We start from the raw sequence: 16,408 nt of genomic DNA on the forward strand, positions 1-16,408 counted from the left end.
TCCACTGCTTCATCGGGCAGAGAATTCCACAGATTCACCACTCCCTGGGAAAAGCAGTTCCTCCTCATCTCCGTCCTAAATCTGCTCCCCAGAATCTTGAGGCTATGTCCCCTAGATCTAGTCTCACCTACCAGTGGAAACAACTTTCCTGCTTCTATCTTAACCACCCCTTTCATAATTTTATATGTTTCTATAAGATCTCCTCTCTCATTCTTCTGAATTCCAATGAGTACAGTCCCAGGTGACTCGATCTTTCCTTATCACTGGAATCAGTTTAGAAAACCTCCTCTGCACCAACTCCAAGGCCTCCAAAGCTAGTATATCCTTCAAGTAAGGAGAACAGAACTGCATGCAGTAATCCAGGTGTGGCCTCATCAGCCTCATCAGCACCCTGTACAGTTGCAGCATAATCTCTCTGCTCTTAAATTCAATCCCTCTACAATGAAGGCCTTATTGATAGCCTGCTGCACCTGCAGACCAACCTTTTGTGATTCATGCACAAGCAGCATGCTGTAATTTTTTTTACCATTTAAATAATAATCTGCTCTTTCATTTTTCCTTCCAAAGCATTTACCAACATTGTACTCCATCTGCCCAACCCTTGCCCACTCACTTAACCTATCTATATCTCTCTGCAGACTCTCTGTAGCTCCTGCACAATTTGCTTTTCCACTCAATTTAATATCATCAGCTACACTTGGTTCCCTCTTCCGGGTCATTAATGTATATCATGAACAGTTGCGGGCCCAGCACCGACCTCTGCAGGACACTACTCGCCACTGATTGCCAACCAGAGTAACACTCGTGTATCCCAACTCTTTACTTTCTATTAGTTAACTGATCATCTATCCATGCTAGTACATCACCCTCAACTCTATTCATCCTTACCTTATGGATATGGCACCTTATCGAACACCTGGAAATCCAAGTAAGTAAAGTCCATCTGTTCCCCTTTATCCACTGTGCTTGTTATATCCTCAAGGAACTCCAGTAAGTTTGTCAAACAGGACCTGCCTTTGCTGAATCCATGCTGCGTCTGTCTGATGGATCCATTTCTTTCCAGATGCCTCGCTATTTCTTCTTTAATGATAGTTTCAAGCATTTTCCCAACTACAGATGTTAAACTAACTGGCCTGTAGTTGCATGCCTTTTGCCTACATGCTTCTTTGAACAGTGGCATGACATTCGCCTTCTTCCAATCTGCTGAGACCTGCCCAGAATCCAGAGAATTTTGGTAAATCATCACCAAAGCCACTACTATAACCTCTGTCATTTCTTTCAGTATCTGGGATGCATTCCATCAGGACCAGGCGACTTATCTATCTTCAGGCCCACAAGTTTGCTCAGCATTACCTCTTTAGTGATAGCTTATTGTATGGAGGTCCTCACCTGCAATTGCATCCATAACATTTCTCTTTGGCATGTTAGATGTGTCCTCCACTATGAAGACTAACACAAAATAGTCATTCAAACCCTCGGCCATTTCCTCATTACCCAATATCAATTCCTCCTCCTTGGCCTCCAAGGGACCTACATTCACTTTAGCCACCCTTTTCAGTTTTATATAATTATATAACACTTTTACTATCCATTTTTTTTAGTATTTTGTGCTAGTTAATTTTCATAATATAGCTTTCCTTTCTTTATTACCTTCTTGGTGGTACTTCGTTGTTTTTTAAAGTTTTTCCAATCTTCCAGTTTCCCACTACTCTTGGCAACTTTGTATGCATGAGCTTTTAGTTTAATACCTTCTCTTATTTACTCAGTTATCCAAGTCTGGCTCTCCCCACCCTGACCGTCCTTGCTTTTAACTGGAATATATTTTTGTTGAGCACCATGAAAAATCTCTTTGAAAGTCTTCTGTTCCACAACTGTCCCGCCATACAGCCTGTGTTCCTAGTCTACATTAGCCTATTCCTCCCTCATCCCATTGTGGTCTCTATTGTTTAGGCATAATACACTGGCTTTAGATCAAACTATTGCACTCTCCATTTGTGTGAGAAATTCAATCATGCTGTGATCCCTCTTTCCAAGAGGGTCCCTAACTGCAAGATCACTAATTTTACCTGTCTCATTGCACAGGACCATATCTAAGATAGCACGTTCCCTTGTAGGTTCAGTAACATGCTGTTCAAGAAAGCCTTCATGCATGCATTCTGTGAAGTCCTCCTCAAGACTGCCTCGACCAACTTGATTCACCCAATCTATGTACAAGTTAAAGTCCCTCATGATAGCTGCTGTTTCGTTCTGACATGCCTCAGATATTTCTCTGTTTATTGACTCTGCCACTGTAATGTTGTTATTCAGTGGCCGATAAACAACTCCCACCTGTGATTTATTTTCCTTTACTATTCCTAATCTCTACCTAATCTCTAATGGATTCATCATTAATTAAGAGTGCTTCCCCTCCTCCCTTACCTTCCAGCCTATCCTTCCATACTACCTGATGTCCTTGGGTATTTAATTCCCAATCCTCTCCACACAGCAGCAACACATCCTTTCTGAGATACTGGGCTCAGAACTGTTGACAATACTCAAGTGCAGCCTGACTAGTATCTCATAAAGGCTCAGCGTTATATCTTTGCTTTTATATTCTAGTCCTCTTGAAATGAATGCCAACATTGCATTTGCCTTCTTTACCACAGACTCAACCTATAAATTGACGTACTGGGAGTCTTGCACGAGGACTGCCAAGTCCCTCTGCTCCTCTGATGTTTGAACCTTCTCCCCAATTAAATAATAGCTTGCAAAATTGTTCCTTTTACCAAAATGCATTATTGTACTTTTCCCAACACTGTATTCCATCTGCCATTTTTTTTGCCCATTCTACCAATTTGCCTAAATCCTGCTGCAATTGCATTGCTTCCTCAGCCCTACCTACCCCTCCACCAATCTTCATATCATCCACAAACTTTGCCACAAAGCCATCAATTCCATTACCTAAATCATTGACAAACAATGTGAAAAGTATGTCCCAATACTGACCACTGAGGAACACCTCTAGTCACTGGTAGCCAACAAGAAGAAAGCCTTTAACTCCGAGTGGAGTCATCGGGACACCGTTGTGACGGCGTTTTTATTAGCAGTCTTTCTTGTTTTTACGAGGCCGAGTTGCTAGCTTGACACTCAACCCAGCACAGATAGAAATACCTCCAACGGGATCCCACTACCAAGCACATCTTTCCCTTGCCCCCTTTCTGCTTTCCGCAGGGCTTGCTCCCAACGCGACTCCCTTGTCCATTCGTTCCCCCCCCCCCACATCCCTTCCCACCAATCTCCCTCCTGGCACTTATTCTTGTAAGTGGTACAAGTGCTACACCTACCCTTACACTTCCTCCCTTACCACCATTCAGGGTCCCAGACAGTCCTTCCAGGTGCGGTGACACTTCACCTGCGAATTGGCTAGTGTGGTATACTGCGTCCGGTGCTTTTATGTATTGGTGAGACCCGACACAGACTAGGAGACCATTTCTCTGAACACCTTTGCTCTGTCCGCCAGAGAAAGCAGGATCTCCCAGTGGCCACACATTTTAATTCCGTGTCCCATTCCCATTCTGATATGTCTATCCATGGCCTCCTCTACTATCAAAATGAAGCCACACTCAGTTTGGAGGAACAACACCTTGTATACCGTTTGGGTAGCCTCCAACCTGATGGCATGAACATGGACTTGTCTAACTTCAGTTAATGCCTCTCCTCCCCTTCTTACCCCATCCCTGATTTATTTATTCCCCCCCTTTTTTTTCTTTTTTCTCTCTCTCTGCCCATTACTCTTTGCCTGTTCTCCATCTCCCTTTGGTGCTCCCCTCCCCTGTTCTTTCTCCCTAGGCCTCCCGTCCCATGATCCTTTCCCTTCTCCAGCTCTGTATCCCTTTTGCCAATCACCTTTCCAGCTCTTAGCTTCACCCCACCCCCTCCGGTCTTCTCCTAACATTTCAGTTTTCCCCCTCCTCCTCCTCCTTTCAAATCTCTTACTATCTTTTATTTCAGTTAGTCCTGATGAAGGGTCTGGGCCCGAAATGTCAACAGTGCTTTTTCCTATAGATGCTGCCTGGCCTGCTGAGTTCCACCAGCATTTTGTGTGTGTTGCTCGGATAGAAAGCGTGCAAGGGAGCTGGCTGGATTCGAACTTGGGAGTTTTTACTCCGAAGTCCAGCACTGATGCCACTACACCACCAGCTGGCCAGCCAACAAGAAAAAGCCACTTTTATTCCCACTCATTGCCTCCTGCCTGTCAGCCATTCCTCTATGTCTGTAACTTTCCTATAACATCATGCAATTTTATCTTGTTAAACAGCTTCATGTGGCACCTTATCAAATGTCTTCTGAAAGTCGAAGTAAGTGACATCCACTGCCTCTCCTTTGTCCACCCTTTTTTTTTCTTCCTTGACGAACTCTAACAGATATGTCGGGCAAGATTTCCCTTTACGGAAACCATTCTGACTTTGATTTAATTTAGTCTCCAAGTACCTTGAAACCTCAAGTAAACTCAAACACTTTCCCAACCACTAACGTTAGGCTAACTGGTTTATAATTTCTTTTCTTTTACCTTCCTCCCTTCTTTAAGACTGGACACTTGCAATTTTCCAGTCCTCTGGGACCTTGCCAGAATCAAGTGATTCCTGAAAGATCATGACCAATGCATCCGTTATTTCTTCAGCAACCTCTCTCAGGACTCTGGGATGAAGTCCATCTGGCCCAGGTGACTTATCCACCTTAAGACCACTCAGTTTGCCTTGCTCATTTTCCTTTGTAATAGCAGTGGGACTCACTCCTGCTCCCTGACACTTACAGACCTCTGGCGCACTGCTAGTGTCATCTACGGTGAAGACCGATGTACCCATTAAATTAATCTGTCATTTCTTTCTCCCCCATTACTATCTCACCAGCATCATTTTCCAGTGATCCAATTTGAACACTCACCTCTCTTTTACTCTTTATATAACTGAAAAAAACATTTGGTATCCTGCTTTATATTATGGGCTAGTCTGCCCTCATATTTAATCTTTTCCCTTCTTATAGCTTTTTTAATTGGCTTTGGTTGGATTTTAAAAGCTTCCCAATCATCCAACTTCCTACTCACTTTTGGTAGCTTATTTGCCCTTTACTTGGATTTTATACAGTCCTTAACTTTCTTTGTCTGCCATGGCTGCCTACCCCTGCCATTTGAGAACTTCTTCCTCTGTAGGTCATATCTATCCTGCACCTTGTGAACTATCCCGGAAACTTCAGCCATCTCTGCTCTGCCGTCATCCCCACTGGAATCCTGGGCAAGCTCCTCCCTCATGCCTCTGTAATTCCCTTTAATCTATTGTGATACAGATATGTGTGTGTTATGCTTCTCCCTCTCAAATTGCAGTATGAATTCAATCATATTATGATCACTGCCTCCTATGGATTCCTTTAACTTAAGCTCCCTAAGAAGATCTGGGTTATTACACAACACCAAGATAACCTTTCCCCGAATAGACTGAAGCACAAGCTGCTCTAAAAAGCCATCTCATAGGCATTCAGCAAATTCTTTCTTGCAATTCAACACCAACCTGATTTTCCCAATCCCCTTGCATATTGAACTCCCCATTACAATTGTGTCATTACCACCTTTTCCACCTCCCTTTGCAATCTCAACCCCACATCTTGGCTACTATATATGATTCCCATAATGGTTCTTTGACCCTTGCAATTTCTTAACTCCACCCACAAAGATTCAACATTCTCTGACCCTATGTCATCTCTTTCCAAAGATGTAATTCTATGTCTTACCAACAGAGCCACACCACTACCTCTGCCTTCCTGCCCTTTTGATATAAAGTATATCCTTTGATGTTAGGTTCCCAATTGCGGCCGCATTTCGGCCACGACTCAGTGATTCCCACAATGTCATACTGACCAATTTGTAATTGCACCATGAGTTCATCCACCTTATTACGAATGCTATGTGCATTTAAGTACAACACCTTCAGTCCTTCATTCATTGCCCTTTTGAATTTTGCCTCTGTGGTACAATTGAACTCTTTGCTTTGTCTGCATTTGTACCCATCATTGGCTTGTCATTCCTTACATTCATGTTACGTCCATCATCTACTGGTAAACCTGCTGGTCCATCCTCAGCTCTATCTTACTGGTTCCCATCGCCCTGCCATATTAGTTTAAACCATTCCCAATAGCTCTAGTAAATCTGCCTGCAAGAATATGGTCCCCCTTGGATTCAAGTGCAACCCCATCCCTTTTGTACAGGTCCCATTTATCCAGAAATCTGAATCCCTCCCCTACTCCAATTCTTCAGCCATGCATTTATCTGCCTTCTATCATGCATTCTATTCCTATCCTTGCTGTCACATGGCACAGGCAACAATCCTGAGATTATTACCCTTGAGGTCCTGCTTCTCAGCTTCCTTCCTAACTCCCTGTATTCTTTTTTTCAGGACCTCCTCCCTTTTTCTATCTATATACCATGACTTGTTCCACAACAAGCTGAAGGTCATTGAGCTGCAGCTTCAGTTGCCTAACATGGTCTCTCAATGTACTTGACACAGATGTGTCCTTTGGGGAAGCTGGGAGTCTCCTGGAAATCCCACATCTGGCACTCAGAACAGAACACAGGCTCTGTAGACATACCCCCTTTTCTCTCGAGTTAAATAAGAAATGAACTTACCTACTTACCTTACCTCTGCTTGTTCTTGCTGAAACCTTGTTGAGCCAAATTCTTACTACTCTGACTCAGGCTACTCTGATGACAACTGCTTCCACGATGACTGCTCCACTAGGTAGTTACTTCTCTTTTATAGAGACTGGGTTCTTAAGACTCCTTGCTGATCTGCGCAGGAACTCTTCTATTTCGTCTGCACAGTACTCCAATCAACAACTCCTGCTGAAAAACTTCCTGCTTTTTAAAGCTGTTTTTCTGGACTTGCACAGGAACACTTCTGTTGTGTCTGTGCAGTCCTCCAATGAACGGCTTTCATCGAAAATCTTTCTCATTCCCTAATAGCAGATCAAGTATTGCACACTCTCTCATTGGGACTTCTACGTACTGATTAAAGAGACTTTCCTGAACACATTTGACAAACTCCATTCCATCTAGTTCTTTTACAGGATGTGAGTCCCAGTCAATATGTGGAAAGTTAAATTTACCTACAACCTTATGTTTCTTGCAATAGTTCAAAGTATTACCAAAGTACATGTATGTTGCCATATACAACCTTGAATTTCATTTTCTTGTGCGTATACTCAACAAATCTGTAGAGTAAGGATCAGTGAAAGACCGTTAACTGGGATGTTCAACCAGAGTGCAGAAGACAACAAACTGCAAATTCAAAAAAAAAGAAACCATAATAATAAATAAATAAGCAATAAAAATGTTGAGAACATGACATGACAAATCCTTGAAAGTGAGTCCATAGGTTGTGACATTTCAATGATGGGGTGAGTGAAGTTATACCCTTTGGTTCAACAGCCTGACGGTTGAGGGGTAGTAACTGTTCCTGAACCAGGTGGTGTGGATCCTGAGGCTCTTGAACCATCTTCCTGATGGCAACCGTGGGAGGAGAGCACGTCCTGGGTAGTGGAGGTCCCTGATGATGGATGCTGCTTTCCTGTGACAGTATTTCATGTAGATGTGCTCAGTTGTCAGGAAGGTTTTACCCATGATGTACTGGGCTGAATCCACTACATTTTATAAGATTTTCTGTTCAAGGGAAGTTGTGTTTCCATACCAGGCTGAGATGTAGCCAGTTGTATATGCTATCCAATGCAATGAGAACGGCACAGATCTGTGTATCAGTAAGACAAAACAACCACTTCACAAATGGATTGCCCAGCATAGAAGGGCTGACGTCTCAGGTGAACACTTGGCTGAATATCTACACCTACAGGGCAAGGAACACTCCTTTGACGATAACAATGTGCACATTTTGGACAGGGAGGTCAGGTGGTTTGATAGAGGGGTTAAAGAAGCCATCTTTGGAAAATCGGTCCCTGAACAGGGTGGGGTATGACACCACCTATCAGCTTGTCATATGCAGAGTGTCTGATGGCTCTGGGCCTGTATTCACTAGAATTCAGAAGGATGAGGGGTGACCTCATTGAAACATATCCGATGGTGAAAGGCCTTGACAGAGTGAATGCGGAGAGGATGTTTCCTGTGGTGGGAGAGTCTAAGACAAGAGGACACAGCCTCAGAATAGAAGGGTGTCTTTTTAGAACAGAGAAGAGGAGGAATTTCTTTAGCCAGAGAGTGGTGAATCTGTGGAATTCTTTGCTACAGGCAGCTGTGGAGGCCAAGTCTAAGTATATTTAAGGCAGAGGTTGAAAGTTTCTTGATTGGTCAGGGCCTGTGGTGCTCCTGTGTTGATAGAGATTGTGAAAGAGAGGCTTTTGTCAATCTGAACTGACTGGGCCCACAAATGAGGAAATCCAGGTTCCAATTGCACAAGGGGATATTGAGGCCCAGGTCTTGGAGTTTACTGATTAGTTTTGAGGGGATGATGGTATTGAATACTGAGCTATAATTGATAATGTGCATCCTGATTAATGGATCTTTGCAGTCCAGAAATTCAGGGGCTAGGGCCCATGGTGAAGTACTGTGTAGTGATTTGATCTGCAGGAGCAAGGTGCAGGACAGGCCTTTCACTACATCTTGGTATATGTGACAATAATAAACCCATACCAAAATGAAGGCTTATCCAGGAGCCTCTTGAACAATCTCTATCATATGTGCTTCCACCACTACTCCTGGAAGTGCATGCCAGGCAGTGTGTGAATTTTGCCCATCACATCTCATTTGAATTTGCCCCCTCTCACCTCTGGTATTAGACATTTCAACTCTGGGGAAAAAGATCCTGTCTGTCTACTCTATCGATGCATTTCATAATCTTATAAACCTTTATCAGATCTCTCCTCAGCTTCCGCCACTTCAGGGAAAACAACTTTTGTTAAAGCACGTGCCCTCTAGTCCAGGCAGCATCCTGGTAAACCTCGTCTGTATCCTCTCCAAAGTCTCAACATCCTTTCTGTAGTGGGGCATCTAGCACTGGAGATGTTACTCCACATGTGACCTAACTAGTGTTTTAAAAATTTGGAATAACTTTCCAATGCTTGAATTCAAACCCTTGGCTAATAAAGGCAAGCATGTCATATGCCTTCTTTACCATTGATCAACTCTGTAGCCACTTTCTGGGAGCTATGGTACTTTGACCGCAACATCCCTCTGCACATCAACACTGTTAAAGGTCTTGGCATTAACAGTGTACTTTCTCACAAAGTGCAACTCTTCACATTTGGCCAGGTTAAACTCCATTTGCAACTGATATATGCCACTGTATCCTCTGCCAGTTATCTACAACACCTCCAATCTTTGTATCTTCTGAAAACTTGCTAAATTTTTCTGGCTAGAATTCTTTTCTGGCTTCTTTTTCATCTTCAAGGCCCCTGTTTCCTAAACCTTACACATGTTTCCTCTTGCTGCTTGACTAAATGTATCACCTCTCTCAACATCCAAGGTTCTTTTACCTTTCCCTCCTTGTCTTTCCTTCTGCCTGGAAAATACCTGTTCTCTACTCTTTGCAGTCAGTCTTTTAACAACCTCCACATGTCAGCTCTTGATTTTGAACACCTCCCAATGGTCAGATACTATTTTCCCCTCTGGCAATCGCACCAATCCTGCATTCACCAGACTTAGTCTCACATAATTGGAAGTTAGCCCAGTGTTGTTATAATACCTAACTCTAGATTCAACATTATCCTTTTCCATGGTTACTTCAAGGACTTTATTCCCCAGAACGTAGAAGATTGAGAGGAGATTTGGTAGAGGTATACAAAATTATGAGGGATACAGATGGGTAAATACAAGTAGGCATTTTCCACTGAGGTTGGGTGGGACTACAGCTAGAGGTAATGGGTTAAGGGTGAAAGGTGAGAAGTTTAAGGGGAACATGACTCAGTTATGAGTGTGTGGAATGAGCCACCAGTGTAAGTGACTCAAGCAAGTTGGATTTCAATATTTAAAAGAAGTTTGAATAGGTACATACATGAATGTTAGGGGAATGGAGGGCTATGGTCCCGGTGCAGGGTGATAGGAGGAGGCAGTTTTAATGGTTTGGCATGGATTGGATGGGCCAAATGGCCTGTTACTGTGCTGTACTTTTCTATGACTCTATAAGGGGGAACTATGTCACTCAGAGGGTGGTGAGAATGTGGAACGAGCTGCCAGCGACAGAGGTGGGTGCAGATTTGATATCAACATTTAAGAGAAATTTGGACAGGTGCATGGATGGGTGGGGTGTGGAGGGTGTAGGTCAATGGAACCAGGCAGATTAATAGTTCGGCACAGACTGGATGGGTCTTAAGACAGGTTTCTGTGCTGTAGTGTTTAGTGACTGGCTGACCGAATTGTGCTTACAAGGATTCATCCGCAGACACCCACTATTTGCTCATGTTCAGTCCTGAAATGAGAGATAGGAATCACCGCAAGCTGCTTTAACAAATATTTCTGGGTGCATTCCACCCAGTCTAGGTCTCGTATTGGGCTAAGGATAAGAGGATAGCTTCATACAGTTAAATATGAATGTGGGACTGCCCTTGGCGTATTGTGTACAGTTTGGATCTCCCGAGCTAAGTTATGTGGAAACAAGACAGATGGCAGATACTGGAATCTGGAGCAACAGCAAACTGCTGGAGGAACTCAGTGCGTTGAACTGTCTCTGGAGGGGGAAATGGACAAGCAATGTTTTATAAGATGTACTCGTGACAGAGGGAGTATTGCAGAGATTAACCAGATTGGTTTCAGGAATAGAATAGTGTGAATCTACATCTGAAGGTCAAAAGAATGAGAGGAAATCTCACAGACACCTAACAAAATTCTCACAGGGCTTGACAGGTTGGATGCAGAGTGTTTCTCCAGCATAAGACCACAGCTGTGAGGACAAAGATAAGAAATTTCTAAATCCAGCAGAAGTGAATCTTTGGGATTCATGGCACAGTCACGTAGCGGTTAGCATAATGTTTTATAGTGCCATTGTCCCAGGTTCCGTGCCGCCGTTGTCTGGAAGGAGTTTGTGTGTCCTCCCTGTGATCGTGTGGCTTTACCTAAGGTACTCCAGTTTCCTCCCACACTTCAAAGACATACCAGTGAGAGTTAGTAAGTTGTGGGCACGCTGTTTTGTAGCCAGAAGCATTGCCACACTTGCATGCTGCCCTCGGCATATCCTCATTGACACAAACGATACATTTCGCTGTGTGTTTCAATGTACATGTGACAAATAAGACCAATCTTAACCCCAGAAGGTGTGGAGATTAGTCATAAATGCATTTAGAACAGATTTACTTTTGGATATTAGAGGAATTGAAGGATATGCAGGACCCTTAACACCATGGATGTACGAAAGCAGCTGGGGCGCAAGTCAGTAGGGTGTTAGAGGTGTTCAACATGCTTAAACACAAAATGTTCTGCATATACTGGAGGAATTCAGCAGGTCGATCAGCATCAATGGAGAGGAATTTGGAGTTGATGTTTGAGCCAGGAGCCTTCATCGAGAGATCTAGAATTTTGTATGTTGTATGCCATTCTTGCCTTCAGTGGTCAGGCGTTAGGTGGAAGTCCTGTTGCAACTTATCAAGCTTTGGTTAGTCCACACTTGGAGAGGGTACAGAAGAGGTTTACCTGGATGCTGCTTGGATTAGAGAGCATGTGCTGGACAAACTTGGGTTGTTTTCACTGGAGCAGCAGAGGCTCAGAGGAGATCTGACACAGGATAATTAATTATAATCTTAGATATGGTAGACAGTCAGAATCCCAGGGAGGAAATGTTGAATACCAAAGGCATTCATTAAGCTGAGGGGAGAAAGTTTAATGGAGCTGTATCGGCAAAGTTCTGTTGGCGCTTAATTCCTGCAATGCACTGCCTGGGATGATCGTGTTTGGAACAGATACCATAGAGGTGGGATGGTGGTAGGGAGAGATACCATAATGGTGGGATGTTGGTAGAGAAAAGTACCATAGAGGTGAGATGGTGGTGGAGATTGATACCATAGAGATGGGGTGTGGTGGAGATTGATACCATCGAGGTGGAATGGTGGTAGGGAGAGGTACCATAGAGATGGGATGGTGGTAGAGAGAGGTACCATAGAGATGGGATGGTGGTAGAGAGAGGTAACATAGAGATGGGGTGTGGTGGAGATTGATACCATAGAGGTGGAATGGTGGTAGAGAGAGGTACCATAGAGATGGGATGGTGGTGGAGATTGATACCATAGAGATGGGATGGTGGTGGAGATTGATACCATAGAGATGGGATGGTGGTGGAGATTGATAACATAGAGATGGGATGGTGGTAGAGATTGATACCATAGAGATGGGATGGTGGTGGAGATTGATACCATAGAGATGGGATGGTGGTGGAGATTGATACCATAGAGGTATTCAATGGGCTGTTGGACACCTGAATATGCAGGGTATGGCAGGATATACTGTAGATCAAGTGGAGGCAGAATGGAATTAGCTTAGTTAGGTATTGTGTTGAGCTTGGACCTTGTGGGCCAAATGGACAGTTCTTGTGCTGTACCAGTATATTTTTAGTGTTCCAAGGGTATCAGGAACTTCTTGGGTATCCCCTCATCTTTAGGAGATCTGCTGCTCTTCCATAGGTTTGTGAGGTAGTATATTTAGACCCCCCCACCTCTCAGTGCTCAGTCTCACTTCAGCCTTTTCCTCCCTCCCCTTGTGTCTGCAGGCACTGAGGAGCTTCCAGCAGGCAGTGCACACCTTCCCGGCAGAGAGCTCACTGTGGGAGGACGATCTAGGCTGGGCCGTGGAGCTACGGAGGAGGCAGCGAGAGCTGAGCCAGGCTGCCCAGCAGAGACAGGCCCCCGCCGCTGACCTGCCTGACTACGACTTTGAGAGCGAGGAGCTGGTGGAGGCGTGCGCGGCTATTGCCGAGCGAGACAGGCAGCCCTGCCCGGCCGGCAGCCCCGTGTATGTGGAGGCGCCAAGGAGTGGGGCGGGCCTCGGCCTGCAAGCTCGAGGCTTTGTCCAGGCCCGGTAGTGGCAGCTACGGGGAGTAGGAACAGGACATCCCTCTCCATGGGCAGTTTGCTGGACCCTGCTCCCTTGGGGCCCTGCCCCTAAAGGACTAGTTCCATTCCTCATTGCTTCGATGTTGGGACTATGTGCTGGCCTATTCTTCTCAACATGCATCCGGTTCAACGGGTTATCATCAGGCCAGCCCGGGAATTCCTGTCAAGGTCAGAGTGTTCAGGCGGAGAATGAAGCCCCTCAGTTTGTGGATGTTCTCCCAAGGTGGGAGATGGGGGTGCTGCTACTTCCCGAGGTTTTGTGTGCCCCCCTGGGAACCCTGGGCTGGTCGAGTGGCACATTGGTGTCTGCAGCTCATGCGTACAATAAAGCTTTGCCTGTCTGTGGACCTGGTGTATGTCAGTCCTTTCCAGCTTGCCAACCCTTTGAAGACTATAAGACACAGGAGCAGAATTAGGCCATTTGGCCCATCGAGTCTGCTCTGCCATTCCACCTTCGACGCCCTGACTAATCAAGAACCTATCAACCTCTTTAAATATACCCAATGACTTGGTCTCCACAGACTTCTGTAGCAATGAATTCCACAGATTCACCACCACCTGCCTATTGAAATTATTCCTCAGCTCTGTTCTAAAGGGATATCCTTGTATTGTGAGGCTGTGCTGTCTGATCCTAGAGTTCCCCACTTTAGGAAACATACTCTCCACATCTAGTCAATCTAGGCCTTTCAATATTTGGTAGGTTTCAATGAGAGCCCCCCCACCCCCCCCCAGCCATTGTTCTGAACTCCAGAATACAGGCTCAAAGCCGTCAGACGCTCTCATAGAATATTGCTGTCGTCCCTGGGATCATTGTCATAAACCAAGCTCTAGGACAAAAGTAAGAAATAGCAGCCATGGAAGCTATACGGCCCTCTAGTTCTGGATTCTTCGATCAGAATGTGTTTTTTTTACAAAATGGTGTTTATTGCAAATTACAATTGTACAATACTGTAGCAACCACAGAGACAATAAGTGACTAACACCACCTGAACTTAAATATTCCCATCTCTAGGATGACTTTGCCTAAAGATTCCAGAACATCTCCAGTGTACCAGTGCACACCACTTGTTCCTTTTGCTGGGACACCCAGGTAGGGACATACCCCGGACATGGGCTGAGCTCGCTGAACCCTCTGCCTGTTTCCAGGACCCATGGTTAACTGTCTTGGCCAGCCCCAAGAGCAAGTTTACTGGGACATCCTCATGGCTGACCCTTTGTTACACTAATCTCATGTTCTCCAAGTAAGATTTTTCACCGTCTGACCAGAATATCCTCAACAATTGAGTCTTTGCAACCCTCCGTGATATGGGATTCCAAGCATCGCCATCCTTACCCAAATTCCCGTGGATGTGCCCAGGCCCAGAGGTGGTTTACGAGTTGATCCCAGGAATGAAAGGGTTAATGTATGAAGCATTTGATGGATCTGGGCCTGTACTTGCTGGAGTTTAGAAGAATGGGGTGGTGGGGGTCTCATTGAAACCTATCAAACATTGAAAAGCCTAGACAGAGTGGATGTGAAGAGGATGTTTCCTAAAGTGGGGGAGTCTAGAACTGGAGGATATAGTCTCAGAATAGAGGATGTCCATTTATAACAGAGATCCATGTGGTCATTTATCCACATCTGATCATCACCAACTCTTCACCCTTCAGGGATGACCAGTTGCTTGTGATGTTATTGCTCTATCCCATTCCCACTCTGACCCCATCTCCTGCTCCTTCCTCAGTCGTAGGAGCTGCATCTCACCTTTTGACTGGGCAAAGTTACAGCCCTTGGGACTAGACATGGAATTTTGTGATTTCATCAAACATTTAACAGTACAGGCCCTCCTGCCCATGAAATAACCTCCTTCAATATCAACCTAACGCTTTCTTCTGGTAAGATGGCGGTATGTGTGAATGCTGTGGCCACTTGGGGGCTATCCAAAGGTGCTTTTTTCTTTATAAAATGTGATTTTTATGATCCAAAGACAATCCTACACCAAGAACATCAGGTACTGCAGGGCTCCATCAGTGAGCTGCTTGTTGATCAGAGTATCTGGACTGGTGTTGGCAGCAGGGCTTTCCAAGATGTCAAAGGGGCTGACTGAGGAGGAGCCAGTTTGGGTCCAGAGGAGCTGACCTGGCTGCAGTCCATGTTGCAGCCCGCTACTCAGAAACGTCAGATTTGGTGCAGTAAAACCGTGGGAAATTGCCTCGGACGTTACACTTGATATCGCAGGACACCGTTGGACAGTGATAATGTAAGTTGCCACAGGCCTGTTACCCTTGTCTGGTGGTGGGACAGGCAACATGGGAGCTGTGTGGCCTCAGCTGTAGTGAGAACTAGGCCTCAAGCCTTGAGCTAGCCGGCTGCTGAAGACCAGGTGAGAGACGTGGAAGTGCTACAGCATGGCGTCCGCACTCGGCTGTGGGCCTGTCATTGCTGCCCCCTGTGTTTGAGCTGTGGAATCATGTTGCCGGGAGACTCTACCATCGATCGCTGGACATTGTCACTCAGGTCCTGGACTATTTATGTTTTTGTAGAGTGAATTTACTTCTTTGCTCGATATTTTGAATTACACTATCTGCTATTTTTGAATGTTTGCTTGCTATTTTGAATGCTTTGCACTTTGGTCCCAGTTGTCTCTTTCAGTTGTATGGTTTGAAGGATAATTAGACGATTTGATTTCTGATTTTGATTTAATTTCATTCCTTCCCATATAGCCTTCCATTTATTTTCCATCTGTGTGCCTAACTAAGTCTCTTAAGTATCCTCAAAATATGCTTGTCTCTACCACCACCCCCGGCAGTGCATTCCGTGCACCCATCACTCTCTATGTAAAAAAAAACTTCCCTCCAATCACCTTAAAATTACATTCCCTCATATTAGCCACTTACACCCTGGAAAAATATTCTAGCTAAGTACTGTCTTTGCCCCTATTTCATATACTTCTATTAAGTCACCTCTTATCCTCCTTCACTGCAAAGAGAAAAGCTCCAGCTCACTCAATCTATCCTCAGAGGATATGCTCACTAATCCAGGCAACAAACTGATAGATCTCCTCTGCACTCTCTCCAAAGCTTCCACATCCTTCCTAATAAGACAACCAGATTTGAATACAATACTCCAGGTGTGCTCTAACCAGGGTTTTATAGATTTGCAACATGCCACAGCTCTTGAACTCAAGTCTCACAACTAATGAAGGCCAGCACACTATCTGCCTATCAACGCCTGCGGCAACTTTGAGAGATCCATGGACATGGACCCTGATCCCTCTGTTTATCTGCACTGCTGACAGTCCTGTCATTAACCCTGTATACTGTCTTCAAGTTTGACTTTCCAAAGTGAATCACCACA

The 16,408-nt window shown here is 44.8% G+C and overlaps 1 protein-coding gene across 4 annotated transcripts in view; it reads left to right on the top strand.

Moving 5' to 3' along the window:
* The window catches only part of ttc33 (tetratricopeptide repeat domain 33), a 74,364-nt gene extending 60,946 nt beyond the window's left edge, over positions 1 to 13,418 (top strand). For all 4 annotated transcript variants that reach the window (XM_059974268.1, XM_059974269.1, XM_059974271.1 and 1 more), the window contains exon 5: positions 12,729 to 13,418. In XM_059974268.1, coding sequence (XP_059830251.1) covers positions 12,729 to 13,040 — 312 coding nt within the window. In that variant the 3' untranslated portion in view covers positions 13,041 to 13,418. The remainder of the gene's footprint in view (positions 1 to 12,728) is intronic.
* The last annotated feature ends 2,990 nt before the right edge of the window (positions 13,419 to 16,408 follow it).

Source organism: Hypanus sabinus, chromosome 7 (assembly GCF_030144855.1).
Source record: "Hypanus sabinus isolate sHypSab1 chromosome 7, sHypSab1.hap1, whole genome shotgun sequence".
NCBI classification, from domain to species: domain Eukaryota; kingdom Metazoa; phylum Chordata; class Chondrichthyes; order Myliobatiformes; family Dasyatidae; genus Hypanus; species Hypanus sabinus.